At 49.7% G+C, this 14,553-nt stretch overlaps 6 protein-coding genes across 6 annotated transcripts; 2 read left to right on the forward strand and 4 right to left on the reverse strand.

The window, feature by feature from the left end:
* Positions 1-15: 15 nt before the first annotated feature.
* On the forward strand, positions 16-2,267 carry VTN49DRAFT_5584 (uncharacterized protein; the record flags this gene model as incomplete). Its single annotated transcript, XM_069413657.1, has 4 exons — positions 16-89; positions 158-1,155; positions 1,208-1,656; positions 1,707-2,267. 4 exons carry the CDS (start codon positions 16-18, stop codon positions 2,265-2,267), a joined length of 2,082 nt encoding a protein of 693 aa, XP_069266307.1.
* Positions 2,268-2,624: 357 nt separating this feature from the next.
* Positions 2,625-3,583, reverse strand: VTN49DRAFT_5585 (uncharacterized protein; the record flags this gene model as incomplete). The annotated part of the gene is made up of 2 exons (XM_069413658.1): positions 2,625-2,713; positions 2,767-3,583. 2 exons carry the CDS (start codon positions 3,581-3,583, stop codon positions 2,625-2,627), a joined length of 906 nt encoding a protein of 301 aa, XP_069266308.1.
* Positions 3,584-7,718: 4,135 nt separating this feature from the next.
* On the forward strand, positions 7,719-9,158 carry VTN49DRAFT_5586 (uncharacterized protein; the record flags this gene model as incomplete). The annotated part of the gene is made up of 8 exons (XM_069413659.1): positions 7,719-7,800; positions 7,861-7,910; positions 7,970-8,014; positions 8,066-8,216; positions 8,275-8,337; positions 8,400-8,491; positions 8,546-8,786; positions 8,842-9,158. 8 exons carry the CDS (start codon positions 7,719-7,721, stop codon positions 9,156-9,158), a joined length of 1,041 nt encoding a protein of 346 aa, XP_069266309.1.
* A 215-nt stretch (positions 9,159-9,373) lies between these two features.
* On the reverse strand, positions 9,374-9,958 carry VTN49DRAFT_5587 (uncharacterized protein; the record flags this gene model as incomplete). The annotated part of the gene is made up of 1 exon (XM_069413660.1): positions 9,374-9,958. One exon carries the CDS (start codon positions 9,956-9,958, stop codon positions 9,374-9,376), a length of 585 nt encoding a protein of 194 aa, XP_069266310.1.
* A 229-nt stretch (positions 9,959-10,187) lies between these two features.
* VTN49DRAFT_5588 (uncharacterized protein) lies at positions 10,188-11,415 on the reverse strand (the record flags this gene model as incomplete). The annotated part of the gene is made up of 3 exons (XM_069413661.1): positions 10,188-10,398; positions 10,456-10,879; positions 10,944-11,415. The coding sequence occupies 3 exons, from the start codon at positions 11,413-11,415 to the stop codon at positions 10,188-10,190; spliced, it is 1,107 nt and encodes a 368-aa protein (XP_069266311.1).
* Positions 11,416-12,130: 715 nt separating this feature from the next.
* On the reverse strand, positions 12,131-14,070 carry VTN49DRAFT_5589 (uncharacterized protein; the record flags this gene model as incomplete). The annotated part of the gene is made up of 5 exons (XM_069413662.1): positions 12,131-12,444; positions 12,498-12,627; positions 12,679-12,791; positions 12,841-12,965; positions 13,019-14,070. The coding sequence occupies 5 exons, from the start codon at positions 14,068-14,070 to the stop codon at positions 12,131-12,133; spliced, it is 1,734 nt and encodes a 577-aa protein (XP_069266312.1).
* Between the last annotated feature and the right edge of the window lie 483 nt (positions 14,071-14,553).

A 14,553-nucleotide genomic window follows, 5' to 3' on the forward strand; every position in this document is an offset into this window, starting at 1 on the left:
CCATTGGGTTTCATCATGGCGACTGAACGCTCGCTGGCGACTCTTCTCCGGTCGCTTCAATTAGCGGCTGGGCCTCACGATGCCCATGCGTAAGGCCTCTCAAGCGGAATGTGCTGCCTCTGTTTGCCTATCATGCTGACGAGCGACGTAATTGTAGCTTGCTTCCCAGCTGCATTCATTTCCTGTCTATCCTGACGAACCCACTCAATGTCACGTTGCTGGCATCGCAACTACTTACGTCGCCGGCGCTATGGAATCAAGACACCGATCTACGGTCATGTCAACGCATTCTCAGCGTCTTCAACACGGCAGCCATCAGCAAAATACAGAACGAAACGACGAATGAGCCACGAGTACCTTACACACGACAACGGGGACTTGATCGAGAGGCCTGGGTAAAAGCCGTTATCAAGGGTGCCGATGAGAAATCACCGCGATGGCGCCATCTGCTACTTTTGGGTGGCATACTGCTGGGGTTTGAAAGCCAGAATCGACAGGGCCTACCGTCCCATCTTCGCGGAAAATTGGAATCGGCCCTAGTTCAGGCAACACAAATAGTCCTGCAAGAGCAAGATGACCTAAATGGCATCGCGGGCCACGCAGTGACCATGGTTCTCAATTACACTTTTGAGTTGATCTCCGACTGGGAGCGCGGGCAAATTGATTACGACGTGCTACTTCCGTGCATGTTGAATGCGACCTTTTTCTCGAATGAGGGGTTGTGCCACGGGTATTTCCTCGGGGCTGTGGATCCTGACGTCAGACAAAATGAAGACAAGACCTTTGGATGGTCATCACAGTCCACGTCGTTTAATCTTATCAAAAGTGTGCTGTCACGCCCATTAGTCGCATCCCTTGGTCCGCTGTCTAGACTGATTGGACATGCCATGGAACATGTCCGCGATCCATCTCTTGTATCGGATGGCGTCAACTCCATTTCGGATTTTGCTCGAACGCTACTCGTCCAATGGCGGCAGAGCAAACTGTCCGAGGTGGATGTGTCAGAGGAAGGGCACTTTTTGGATGCAGAGTCTCTGAAGGCGACCCTTCCAGAGCTTTGGCGCCTGCTCCGGTCATGTATGTTCTCAACAGTCATCATTCTCCGCGCCGTATTGGGGAGGGTATTGAATGACCGAGCGCTCGCTGCTGGCAGCGGTAAGTTGTTTCCATTGTGTTTCCAACTGCTGGGTCTGACCATCTCTCGTAGTCGCTCCCTTCATTGCTATGCAGGCTCTCCACGCCCTTCGGAACCTTTACTTCATCTCAGCTCGCGTTGGACCTAACTCGTCAACGCAATATGTGTTTGTCGAGCTCGTCTCCATCGACATTCTCACACAGTATCCCGATCTCGCAGAAAGTTTTCTCAGGACAATCCGGCCGGACGAGCTCGGCCATATCCCTCAGCACCCGCTGAAGCGAAATCTCGATTTGTTCTTCTTGAACATGGCCGAGCATCTGGCCTTGGTGCTCCCGCCGAGCGTCAACGAGGAGCTCGTTGTTTCGGCTGCACAGCCTTACCTTGCCGTTGGCGGTGATAACAACTTGATGGAAATGTTCGAGGCGGCCCATAGCGTCATCCTTGCGGTGTTCTCCGCACCACAAAACGCAGAAATCGCAGTGAAATATCTACCATTCTACGTTGATAACCTCTTTGCGGTAAGTATAGCTGAAGAGAAGTTCCTCTGAAGTCGGCCTAACGACTGTAGGTCTTTCCCCAAAACCTTTCTGTCCGACAGTTCCGCCTAGCGTTCAAGTCCCTTGTGAAAATTAGCACGCCGCCCAATCCGCTCGCCCGGAGCCACCCGCTCCTTGCATCCACGCTCCTGGAGCTCGTGCATGAGCGTGCACAGAATGCATCCTCCTCTCTCCTACCCCCGACCACCATTCAACAGCAACAATCATCATCATCGCCCGACGACGACACGAACGCCTCCCCACCGGTGTCGGAGAAGTCAGCTCTCATTCTGGCACTCATTGACTCCCTTCCATGCCTCCTCGTCGACGATCTCGCGGAATGGCTCCCGCTCACGGCTCAGCTCATCAACACCATCCAAGACCACTCCATGCGGAAGGTCTGCGCGGACCGATTCTGGGATGTCCTCAGCAATGGGGAGATGGACGTTGACCGCGCGAACTTCTGCGTGACGTGGTGGAGTACCCGAGGTGGGCGCGAGCTGCTACTCTTTGGTGACCAGTCCCAAGGTGATGACCTCGAAGAACCGTTGATGAGTGGTGCATTGAACTCCGGACGGGAGAGTAAGCTGTGAAACGTTGCTATTTTGTCATGGTTTTTTTGTACATAGACGTACGGAGTAGTTATGCGGTAATACACTTATACCCCGACTTCTTGTCCGGATGGTAGTTGAGATTCAGATTCAGCACTCAAGTTGATGTGGAAGAGACGAAAGGCGAATTTGGACGTAGATCCCTTTGACTACATGCTCCTTGCCAACAGTAAAACCATCCTGACCTTGTCGAGCCTGCACGTTCCACAGCACGTCAGAGCGGAGAGAGGTCATGGGGAGTTCGATGGCCCAAGTGACCCATCCAAGGGCTGATCCTGCTACGTCCCTCCCGACGATGAAGTCTATTCCTGCCTGAATGTCCCCATGGCAGGAGAGCGCTCATGGAATGAAAGGGATACCGACTCGAGTTCTCTTCCGATACTCAATGTATTGATTTCCGAAGAACGCAACCAGGTAATGCTCCTCACCTGAATCGGCATTAGCTTGAGATCAACGGACTTGAGGAGTACAAGGCACTTACGATGTATCCGATGACTGAAAAACTGCCATAGGACAACTGTATATCCGATGAAGCAGATCACGTTCTGCATCATTAGCTGGGTGCCCAGTCCCCACCAGAAGAAGCCAAAGTAGCTGGGATGACGCAAAAAACGGTAGACGCCATCAGTGACAAGCCGGTGTCCTTCCTTGCGCTCGACCTGAATCGTATGATTGAAATTGGAGCCGGCATGTGCCATAGCTAATGTTCTCACGGTTTGTCCGATTCCCATCAGAGCAAGGCCAATTAGAATAGTGAAATTGGAGACGGTTTTCGATTTGCCGAGGATGTTGATACTCGGAAACAGCCAGTGGGTTAATAGGCACTCGGCCATTGCCGATCCATGTGCGATGTTGTATGCCGCGCCATTCGACGATAGCAAGAAAGCTGACACGTCGGCATGTCGTGTATTGTGCCGAGCGGTAATGTAGAACTCGAGAAAATGGAAGAGGGAAAGTGACGTTAGGAAGCACGGGAGGCGCCAAATGGGATGGTGTAGAACGGCACTGAGAAGAACGGCTACAACAGCGGATATTCCGAGCACAACGCCGATCAGAAACGCGCGAAGTGAGATTCCAGATAGGGACTTCGAACCGGCCGGGAGCAAGGACGGATCGATCGAGCCAAAGTCATCGTCTGTTCGACTGCCATTGGCAGACAGCCTACCATTCCCTGTGGACAGTCCCGCTGAACATGTCGGACGCCATGGCGTATATTGAGGTTGTCCTTGTCGGCTGAACTGTCTCTGTGTTGGGAGCGAGTTTGACGCGATTGGAGAGGGATCTATCGTGCCGGACATGGTGGGAATCGTAACTCCTAAGTCGTCTAGTTCAGTTTCTCAGAAGAGCGTTGCAGCTTGACGTCAGACCAAGGCTGCTTGCCGAAGATCTGCAGAAGTCACAGCGCCCTGGCAGACGGGTTTTCATGGATCTGGGTTGCATGGATAATTGTGGAATGCATCTGACATATCAGAAATTGTGCTGCCGTCGAGACGCCGTCTGGCTATCATCGTACTCCGTACTATTCTCCTGACTCCTGAGCTTTTCATTTTGCCCTGCAGTTCTGAGACTGGGCAATTTTTAGACGCGAAACTTTGAAACCGCGCCACAACCGAGTCTATTCCAATTTTGGAAACCTGTGGAACTCGCAATCTGTGGTCACGTGCAGATCGCATGGCTCCCTGACAGTCAACTGGCCAAGTCCCAATAACAACCAGTTGGAGACGGCGAAATTTACCAGATTGCCAGTCATCATAGCAGACGGTGCTTGCCGCGGGAGTAATGTGAGCTGTGGAATCTTGTGCTCTTCCAGTACATAAGATGGTCATTCAGACAATGAGCCTTCGACCAACACCACCTGCTGCGGCATTGGCCTGATGATTTTCATCATCGCATCACAGACGACGATGGTATTTTGGTTCCGTGAAGAGGCCTTTCCTTTCAGGTGGCATTTGGGAAGAGGAACTGGCATTGAAAAATGTCGTGGTAAGCGAAAGAACAGATCACCAGTCCACGAATTGAGCGCCTTAGTTCGCTTCGTTTGGACCGTCCCGCCGTGATCATTCACTTACCTGATATACGCCCCTATGTCTCCCACGAAACAAACGAAACAAAATGACCAAACCCAAATCCTCCAAATTGGGAATCCCGATGTCAGCTATCAATCACAGATATGGTGCTCTTGGTAACCATCTAGGGGCGATGGCGTAGCGGTCTGTGATTCCAGCTACGTAGGTGACTGATCTTCCCAGTCTTCAACCCCGTTGCCCTGTTGACGATGGGGGAGTTGTGTTGGCCAGGTCAAACTTGAGGAAGATTCAAGACGGCACCTTCACGGCTCCTGATCTTTTTTTTTTTCTTCTTCGTTTTTTTATATTCGATCAATTCCTCGGGCCCTGCTGAATCTTTTTATTCAGGTTTTAAAATCTCTTTAGTTTGCGGATGGTGAGATTTCTGCCGTTGAAGAATGCTGTTGTTTCCCTGGTGGATGTATCTCCATGTACCTGGTACATAGTCGGCGCACACATGATGCATAGCTGGAACATTCACAAATGATCATTCCTGATTTGGAGGGTAGGGGTTCGAATCCTCAATTCTCCATTTAATTTTTCTGCTCCCGCTTGCTTGCAACTCGGCAAATAGAGCGCCCAAAGGCGTCCCACGTCGACTCGGTCATCCAACCTCTTGGAAAAATATCTGGTACGTGTTTACATTAAAGGAACGGCCCCGAACTTTGGAGATATTTGGACCTAGCCGGGTACCAGTGATGCTCCAGTGTCTCATTGGCTAGTAAGAATTAGTATGGCCGAACGAAGCTGATCGACAAACGAGACAAAGTTGATCCAGAAAAGAACTGCTTTGAGATTCTAGATACGGCTACTAGACTATGTTAAGTTCCGCAGCGGAGGGACACACCTGCTTCGTGTGTACGGCTAGTCTGATAATAATGTTTTTGCAGGAAAGACTCGGATGTTCAAAGGCGATCGATAACTGCATGGCCTTACTCCTGATTCATTCCAAAGCAGCAGGAATTGCTACATCTCTTTGTCCATACTATTACCTTTCCAATCTCAGCCTAAAATCAGGATGTACATGACACAGATCGAGATTCCTGGCATGTACGTTGCCTAGTTATTGGTCCCAAGCACTCGAGATATATCCGTATTGGCTGCATATGACTTTTTGTCGGCTTCTAATTAAGGTCGCTATGGCGCGTAAGAGAGAAACGGATGGGCCGCCAAAGTCGAAATAAACTCGTGGAGCAACTGTGGTTAGCCTCAGATCACCCGGTAGTGGACCTATCATCGCACTCTGATTGGCGGGGCAAGTTAGCTTGCCGGCCACTTCCATTCAGGGATGAGATAGTACTCAGCTCAACTTGAACATCAACTGTCTTAGTCCGTACTATAACAAACAGATTCGTTTTTCTACCTTTTCAACAATCACAAGACTGGATCAAAAAAAAAAAAAAATCGCCGCGCATCATCTTAGTCTGAACTCGGCTATAGATGTCATGTAGCAGATGGCTACGATTCGCTTTATGAGCGCATTGATGTTGCATTCCTGCGCTAGTGAGGAACGAGACCAAAAAGCGTGTGATTCTTTGGTTGCTGCTGCCTTGCAAGGTTGGCGGGGAATATCTGCTGGGCAATGGAGATGAAAGGGTTAAACGCGAGGTAGGAACCTACGCATGGCTTCAAGAGAACTACCGGAATTGCCAATTCGCAAATTGTATAACTTTGGCTCTCAACTCGCAAACCTGTATGGAAATCCCCGCATTCTTTTCATAACGCGGCTGATAAATCTCAAGTTACCTGCGTGGAGGATCTACCTCCTCTGAAGCAGTGGATTATTCGTTTCGCTGGCGAATCCTGTCATTGCTGGGGCATCCAACTCCATCTAGACACGTCCTTCGTATGGTACCCATGCGAGCATGCAGTAAACTCCGGCTACTTGCTTCGCGAGTACATCGAAGCAAGTCGGGGACACATGCTTTCAAGCACGCAAGTAGATGATCAATATGACATTCGATGCCGCGCAAATGTCTTCCAGAGCCTTGTTCCAACTATGTTGAATATTAGCCAAGTTCGATTCCTACAATTAGCTCGTTTGCCATCGACAACGAAGGATTTTGGTGTTGAGAAATGGCCAATTATCGTCGAATATACGAGCTGGAGAGCGAACATACCAACAAGCATCCATCGCCACTTCACATACTCAACTGTCGACCCATTCATTGTGCATGTGCTAATATTACACAGTAATCACTTTCACTATGAGCTGAACGTGGTAAATGGCCTTAGCGATTGTGTTGGGCAGCTGTCTGATCGATCAGCCATGCGAACGGTATCCAAATTATTCTTCCGAGAGGAGTTCCGACGACGGCCATTTCCCTATTATAAAAAAAGCATCAAAGCAATATACTCATTAATTCGGATTGGAATCTTACCTGTTTCGTGGTCCTAGAGTGGGCCTGCTCAATGCCAATGGAGAAGAGTCCTCCTTACTGGCTCACAAACAAGGCTTTCTACGAACTGGAGCAATCCGAATACGCTCAGGTTCGAACAGACTTCATGGACGTTCCAAGAATTGAAGGGAGATTGGCGCTATTAAGCAAACGCGATTTGCCGCTGCTATCCGAGGTTATGGAATCGACGTGGGCTAGAGGTACTTTCTAGCATATATGTGCTCTGTCCAGCCCTTCCCGTTTGTTTACCATTTTTGAGCAGCATATATAACCACGGTTCTTGACTGGACGCTTCCAAGATTTTCACTTGGTTATACTTTTTCTTCTGAGAGAAATCATTGGACACATAAGCAGCTGAAAATCTTCCTGACAAGAAAAAAAAAAGAATAGTTACGAGGGAGAGACAAAAAACTTCAGCAAGAATTTGGCGCAGAGGCGAATTTTTAGTCTGGGAAACTTTTCTTTTCCTCCAAAATTGGTATCTTACTAGAAGGTTTCGATTATGTTTTGTTCTCCCGAGATTAGGGTTCGACCTTGTCTCAAGCGGTGGATCTCGTATTTAGCTTGACTACGTGGCGCACACTGAACTACGATTCTATTAGAACAATCAAAACAGTTGGCAAAAAGTTACCTCAATCTCGAATTTAAGTCCTCCAGATAAGCCTTTCTTCGGTTCTAGGTAAAAAATGAGAGTTGTACAGCCATAGGTACTCTGTGCTTATGGGGCCGCTAATGCGATGCACTGAAGATCCCTTCAATGTGACTCCATTCGCTTTGTCTTTGCACATTGGTACTACGTATAGTTCATAGCTGAAATGAATGATGAGCGGGTCGTGCTACCAAAAGTATTCTTGTCTTCATTGAAATTCCACACCATTCAAAATGATGGTCAATATCCTGTATCTCAAGTCGTCTAATGAACTTCCTGTTCCTGATCATTGGAGTCCCCATTTCACTATACTCTCGAAATGGCTCTCCGTCTGTCTCGCGTCACGCGCCTGGCACTGGTGATTGCTATTACAATGTCATTTTTCTTTGTCGAAATTTCTGGTTAGTAAATATACAAGCCCATATTGATGTGGACTATCAAAGCTGACTCTTTTTTCCCAGTTGGTTTCTACACGCATTCGCTGGCGCTTGTGGCTGATGCCTTTCATTACGTACTGCCTTCTCCGTGCCTTCTCACATCGAGTCACAATTGACATTCGAGTAATGATAGCTGAACGACCTCATCGCGTTTGTTATCGCACTAATTGCTTTGAGGGTACTATCTAACTGCCATGAGTAATCCGGCATAACTGACTCAACGGTTTAGATTTCACGGAGCGACTCCCCCTCGCCAAAGAACTTGTCCTTTGGCTGGCAGCGTGCCGAAGTCCTCGGTTCTTTCTTTAATGGTGTCTTCCTTTTGGCGCTCGGAATCGGGATCTGCCTTCAATCAATTGAGAAATTCATCTTCCTTGATCGTACGACTTATCAGTCTCAATCTGTGGCGAACAACATGAATTAATTGGTAATATTCAGATGTCGAGAATCCCAAGCTGGTGCTCATAGTCGCTTGTTGTGGGCTCGCATTGAATTTCGTCAGTGCATTATTGATTCATGGTTGGTTACACACTCTTGCAACGACGCTAGGCTAACCAGGTTAGAGCATCATCATCATGCCGAGGATCCTGAGAAAAACACTAGCCAGAGCACGTTGTGCATACCGAATGCGGTCGATGAGACCGCTTCAGCCGAGGTATCACAGTCCCGCATCTCATGTCGATTCGAAGTAGCTGACTGACACATGTAGGCGACCCTTATTGCACACCTGGACCACCGACACCACCATAGCCTGATCGTCAAACGCCCGCAACATGATCTGGGTATGCTGGGGGTTTTTCTCCATGTGCTTGGGGATGCTTTGAACAACATTGGGGTGATAATCTCCGCATTGGTGATTTGGCTGGCGAAACACGAGGGGCGATACTATGCGGACCCTGCCGTTAGTGTGGCCATCGCCCTGATGATCTTTGTGTCCGCTTTGCCTTTAGGTACAGTCTAGCATCAATTCCGACATGCTAGTTGATTGATCTGACGCCGGAGCAGTCAGGAATGCCGGCTATGTCCTTCTTGAATCTGTTCCCCCACACATCGACGTTGACGATGTCAAGAGCGATCTTGAGATGATCCCCGGAGTCTCAGCGGTACATGATCTGCACATTTGGCGACTGTCTCAGCATAAGTCGCTTGCATCCGTACATGTCGTCCATGTACCTCCCGAAGATTCCAGCGTTGTGGATTTGGCCAAGGTCACAAAGACGATCAACGAATGCTTCCAGGCCTATGGAATCCATGCCGCCACTATTCAACCTGAGATTATCAGACCTAATAATCGACAAGCAGATGCAGGCAGGGAGGTTTAAAGTGGATGAAAGCAAGGATCCTCTTGAAGGATGGAGTCTAATCCATATCAGAATAGATAGGACGGAGTTACGGCACACAGTATATACTAGGACTGGCTTTCTGGGTTGAGGAATTTCGGGATTTGAATGAATAAAACCCTCTAACAGCTGCACAATTGCAATGAGTCATTGCTCGCTCCTCTCCTGTTCTTATTTTCCTTCTGACTCTACATCTTTCAACGTGCGGAGAGCCCACCATTTGCAGAATTATCCACACCGCCATTCATTGAGGAACCGTCCCGTCCGTCAAAACCATCATACGGCGTTTCAGTATCAATTACCTCTCGCCGAGCCCCAGGCGCCCCCTCCCAACCGAACCGTGCTTGTACCTCCATAGACGCTAGGCGAATCCTCGCCCTAGCCAGGTCGCTGACAAGCTGTCTGATCGCCACAGCTGCCATTTCCAGTAGCTTCTTTGTGCCCTCCCGATTGGATAATAACCTCCTCCGCAAACGCCGTCGTTCCCGTCTCAGCTTTACAACAATCCGTTTCTGAGCTTTGAGCTCCCCTTCTAGGGATTGGCGATATTGATCGTCGACATCAGCTACCGTGCGGAGTATATTATCGATGGAGGATGTGTGGCTGCCTCGTAGGATGCCAGCCTGAGTGTATCGGCTCAGAGCGATGATGACGGACTTCAAGTCCCATGCTATGGATTCGATGAGTTGTCTCTTTTGTGTGGATGAGAGCCGCTCGATTCCTTCTAGTCGGAGCACGCTGTAGCCGGGCTGCAGGTCTGGAGAGTTTGATGGCGTTACCATTATTGTGGTGAATTAGTGAGATATCAACTTCCTCGAAATTCTTAGTCGATGTTGGATAAGAAGAACGACATAGGTAGGAGACCGGCCTCCTATAAATGCACCTCTAAAACAAAGATCTGGCATGTGTATGGCAAACACGGTGTAAATCACACAGGCATCCATCAATCTAGTTTCTTCATACTATTATATGCATACAAAGCGATAAATGAATTGATCAAATCCAGCTTTATCATGCCTTCAGTGCGGCAACAATAGCATCACCAACCTCACTTGTAGTTGCCTTGCCGCCCAGATCACCAGTTCGAATGCCAGCATCTAGCACCTTCCGCACAGCGGCCTCGATTTGGCGAGCCTCTGCCTCCATGTTGAAGGAATATCGGAACATGAGAGCCACGCAGAGGATCATTGCAACAGGGTTGGCGATGCCTTTACCAGCAATACTAAACAATCACTTCATCAGTTACGCTCACAACTTATGGTGGTAACGGAAAACATACTCCGGAGCGGAGCCATGTGTAGGCTCATACAAAGCATGATGTTTGCCCTCAGGCTGCTTCTCGCCTGGCAAACCGTTCAAGCTCGCCGATGGCAGCACACCAAGAGTGCCGACGATCGACCCTGCCTGATCAGATACCATGTCACCAAAAGTATTATCCGCCAGAATCACTCCATTGAGCGAACGTGGCTTGATCGCCATGAGTAACGAGGCCGAATCCGCGAGTTGATGGCGGAGCTCAACATGTGGGAATTCAGTTTTGATCGTCTCCTCGACGACTTTGCGCCACAGTCGCGAAGAGGCTAGCACGTTGGCTTTATCCAGAGAAATCACCGGCCATGGGGGATCGTGACGTTCAGCCAACTGAGCAGCAATTCGAGCAATACGTTGAATTTCGGGGACAGAATAGCCCCATTCATCCATGGCTATTTCTATAGCATCAGCATACCATCCATTGATTAGAAGAGTTTCTATGGAAAAGAAACTGACCGTAGTCATCATTCTCAATCTTCTTCCCAAAATACGCGCCGCCACAATTCTCCCTCAACACCACAAAGTCCACATCCCGAATAACCTCCTCCCGGAACGGGCTAAACTCCCTCGCAATATTGGGACTAGGTGAATCCGCCGAGCACGGTCTCAGATTCGCATAAATCTGCATCGCGCGACGTACTTGGAGTAGCCCACCCTCGGGTCCATCCAGCCCCCGGCGCTGCTTATCCCACTTGGGCCCACCAGCAGCACCGAATAGCACGGCATCCGCGTCGATCGCCGCCTGTAGAACCTCCGGCGTGACGGGCTTCCCGTGCTTATCAATGCTGCACCCGCCGATCAGCTCGGTGGTTGTCTTGAACTGCCGCTCGGGCGTGTTGAAGACGTTGAGCACCTTCAGGGCTTCGGCCATCACCTCGGGCCCGATGCCGTCGCCCGGGAGGACGAGAATGTTGTACGTTTGAGGCATGATCTTTTTTTGTCTTGTACAAAAATGTAATACTTTGATGTATGCTTATTACATGCTCCCGGTCCCTGTCGATTCTGACCTTTTATGCTGTTGTCATCTCGTGCCGGTATCGGCCTCCCCCCCACGTCTCGGACAACTGCCCGAGAGTTTCGTTTGCGATTTGCCCGAGGCGCCGAGATCTCGACCAGTAGACGAAGTCGTGGCTACTTCAGGTGCACGCCCGTTCATTGCGAAATAATAAGGCACACAGCCACAGGACACCTATTCGGAGCCTAATATTGCCCATCCTGCAAGCAGTCAAACGTACCTCTTTCAGTGCTCTTTGTTGCTAACAGGTACCTGATTTGGTGAAATGCTTAGGATAAATGCCGTATCAGCGAAGCTAAACCATGCTTGGAAAATTCCAACAGATCAATGCTGTATTCTATAAGACGCTAAACTAGATTAAGTATGTAATCTTCTCAGAGATGACTGCCAAGTTCGTCCAAGAGTTAGGGTTTGGCAACTGATCCTCCTCAGTTCCATAGAGGTCTCAAAAATAGAAGAGACTCGCCTAGATAATAAAGTCAATGCTGCGATCACAAGCTAAGCGGGGCAATAATGAAACAAAAGAAAAGCAAATAGAGCCCTTCACATTGGACAGCCTCCTCTAGTCGCCAAAAGTCAACATGATCATCGTCAGTTCCGAAGACAACCCTGTACCGCTCCCGAACAATTACACCTGGGAAGTAAATCTCTGACTTGACGAAGCCCTCCCATCGCACGACGCACCACGACTGCGACCAGACCTCCTCGACGCTCCACTGATATACACCTCCTCGGGCCCAGACTGATGCGAGCCGCAGCGGACCTCAGTCTCGCCACGAGCCTTGCGATCAGCCGCAAGGGTCTGTGCGAACTTGGACTTTTCACGAATTGTGGGACCGAACCAGTAGAAGATGTAGATCGGGATGGTGAAGATGATGGCGAAGTAACCGAGGATGAAACTCGGCCATGAGAGGGCGAATCGAGATCCAATGTATTTGTACACTTTTTATGGTCAGAGTGATCAATTTTTTGAGGGGGAAAGAGTTGGAACATACTGGGTAACGAGTACATCGCCGCAATCCCAGCGAGAAAGTCACGAGCTAGAGCGTTCCCACCCGTTGCTGATGCAGAGTAGGGTCCGTATGCTGCAATCATGTAATCGATTGTTGCCATGTAGATGGCGTACTGCAGATCTATTAGCGATACTCCAGAGTGAAATAAAGTGTCAAATCTCACATTGGCAATGGCAATCAGGCACGAGAATATCATTGGGGCAATCCAGTGAACCTGTGGCGGTCCCAGACTAGTCCAGGCAAAACCAAACAGTCCGATAGTCTCTAACGGGGCCGCTAGTCACCGTCAGAATCCGCTTCAAACTGGAGAGGAGTTCATACGCACTCCATAGCAACAAGTAAAGTCGAGCTTCGGGCTGCAAGGCATCCGGATCCCTCCTCCGAATCTTAGTATGCCTATGGATCCACGGGAGAAACGCCGCATATGCAATCATGTAGCCGATAATGATCCTGATAATGCCATCAGCCGCGAGCAACGACAAGGAGTAAGTCAAGTTACTCACGGAATAAAAGCTAAACCAACTTGCACGCTATTGAACCCCCACTGTTCATATACCGGCTTGTAGGATTGCAGAAAAGTGAAGATCAGAGCATCACTGAAGCCCGAGTACAGAGACAGACACAGCACGATCGGCTCGCGGACAAACATCAAGAACGGACGTGCCCAGACAACGAGGATCGGCTTTATGGAGAACCTTGTCTCGTCAACCTCCCTGGCGCTCCACACGTTTTCGCCGAGTTTCCGGCGTCGACGTGCTTCACGCATGGCAAGAATGCTGCATCTGGTTTCAGGGACGAAAAAGTGGATGGCCTGGACCGCGCCGCCGATGATGAGCTGGATCCAAAAGTTCCAGTGCCAACTTAGAAGCATGCCCACGGCACCACCAGCGATGGGTGCGAATGCCGATCCAGCGACAGAGGACAGCACAATGAAGGCGACTGCAAACTGCTGATCGTCTGGCTCCCACATGTCCGCAACCATCCCCAGAGTGACGGAACCGCCGGCCGAGGAGAGTCCTCCCAGCGCACGACAAACAATAATGGTCCCAAAGTTCGGCGCCAAGGCACAGGGAATCTGCCAAATGTTGACAAGGAGCAAGCTCAGCTGCATAATAGGCCAGCGGCCAATCTCTTCGCTCCACGGAGCCCAGAGCTCACTACCAATGCCATACGCAACGAGGAAAATCATCTGTCCCACGCGAGCCGCCTGCTGCGCAACACCAAATTCCTTGCCAATCAGCTCGACGGCGTTTGCATAAAAACTCGCGTTCCAGTTCATTGAAACCTGGACCAAGAAAATAACTCCAATAATCGTCCATTTCTTCCACCAAGGAAAGGCAAACCCTAGCTTGTCATAGACATCCATGTCATTGAGGATGATTTTCCCGTCAGACGTCTTCCTCTCAACATGGCTGGCTCTGCCATCAGCGCCCAGTTCCTGGCTGTCCCGCTTCTCGACGTCCACATCACCGTCAGGTTGTCCCTGGGAAGGGGTCCTCCCATCAGGCACGCCGTAGGGTGCATTACTGAGACTGTCATGACGGGGATGGGACATTGTAAAGAAGCCAGGAAATCAATGATTCAAATGTATGGTGGTGCGAAGTATGATATGTAAGCTGCGAGTGTAGCGAAACATCCATATTCTCCTATGACCGAGTCCAGAACACATGCGAGGAGGTGGGCCGTATTAATAAGATAAAGATTTTCTGGTCGTTCTCGTCGCAGTAGCAATATGGAGATGACATCTCCGGGGAAGAGATATCACTTTGCGGGCGTCCCATGCAGCTTGACGTCAGTTGCTCCGCGATGCGGCCCAAGTTTCTTTATGGTTTTCCCGGAAATTAGTTCCGGAGACAGGAAGGGAGGGGAGTTATCAGCAGCAACCATGGAGAAAACAATTATCGCATTGGCTACCCAGTAAGGATGCGGATCAACTGTGCACAGACGACGCGTTGCCGTCCAGTAATGGACAACGCCGACTGGCTATAGACAGGTCAACGCTCGTCATTCGTTTAGGTGTGGCGGAACGATGTAGAAG

The sequence above is a fragment of the Thermomyces lanuginosus genome (assembly GCF_041956635.1).
Source record: "Thermomyces lanuginosus strain ATCC 200065 unplaced genomic scaffold VTN49scaffold_35, whole genome shotgun sequence".
Taxonomy (NCBI): Eukaryota; Fungi; Ascomycota; class Eurotiomycetes; order Eurotiales; family Trichocomaceae; genus Thermomyces; species Thermomyces lanuginosus.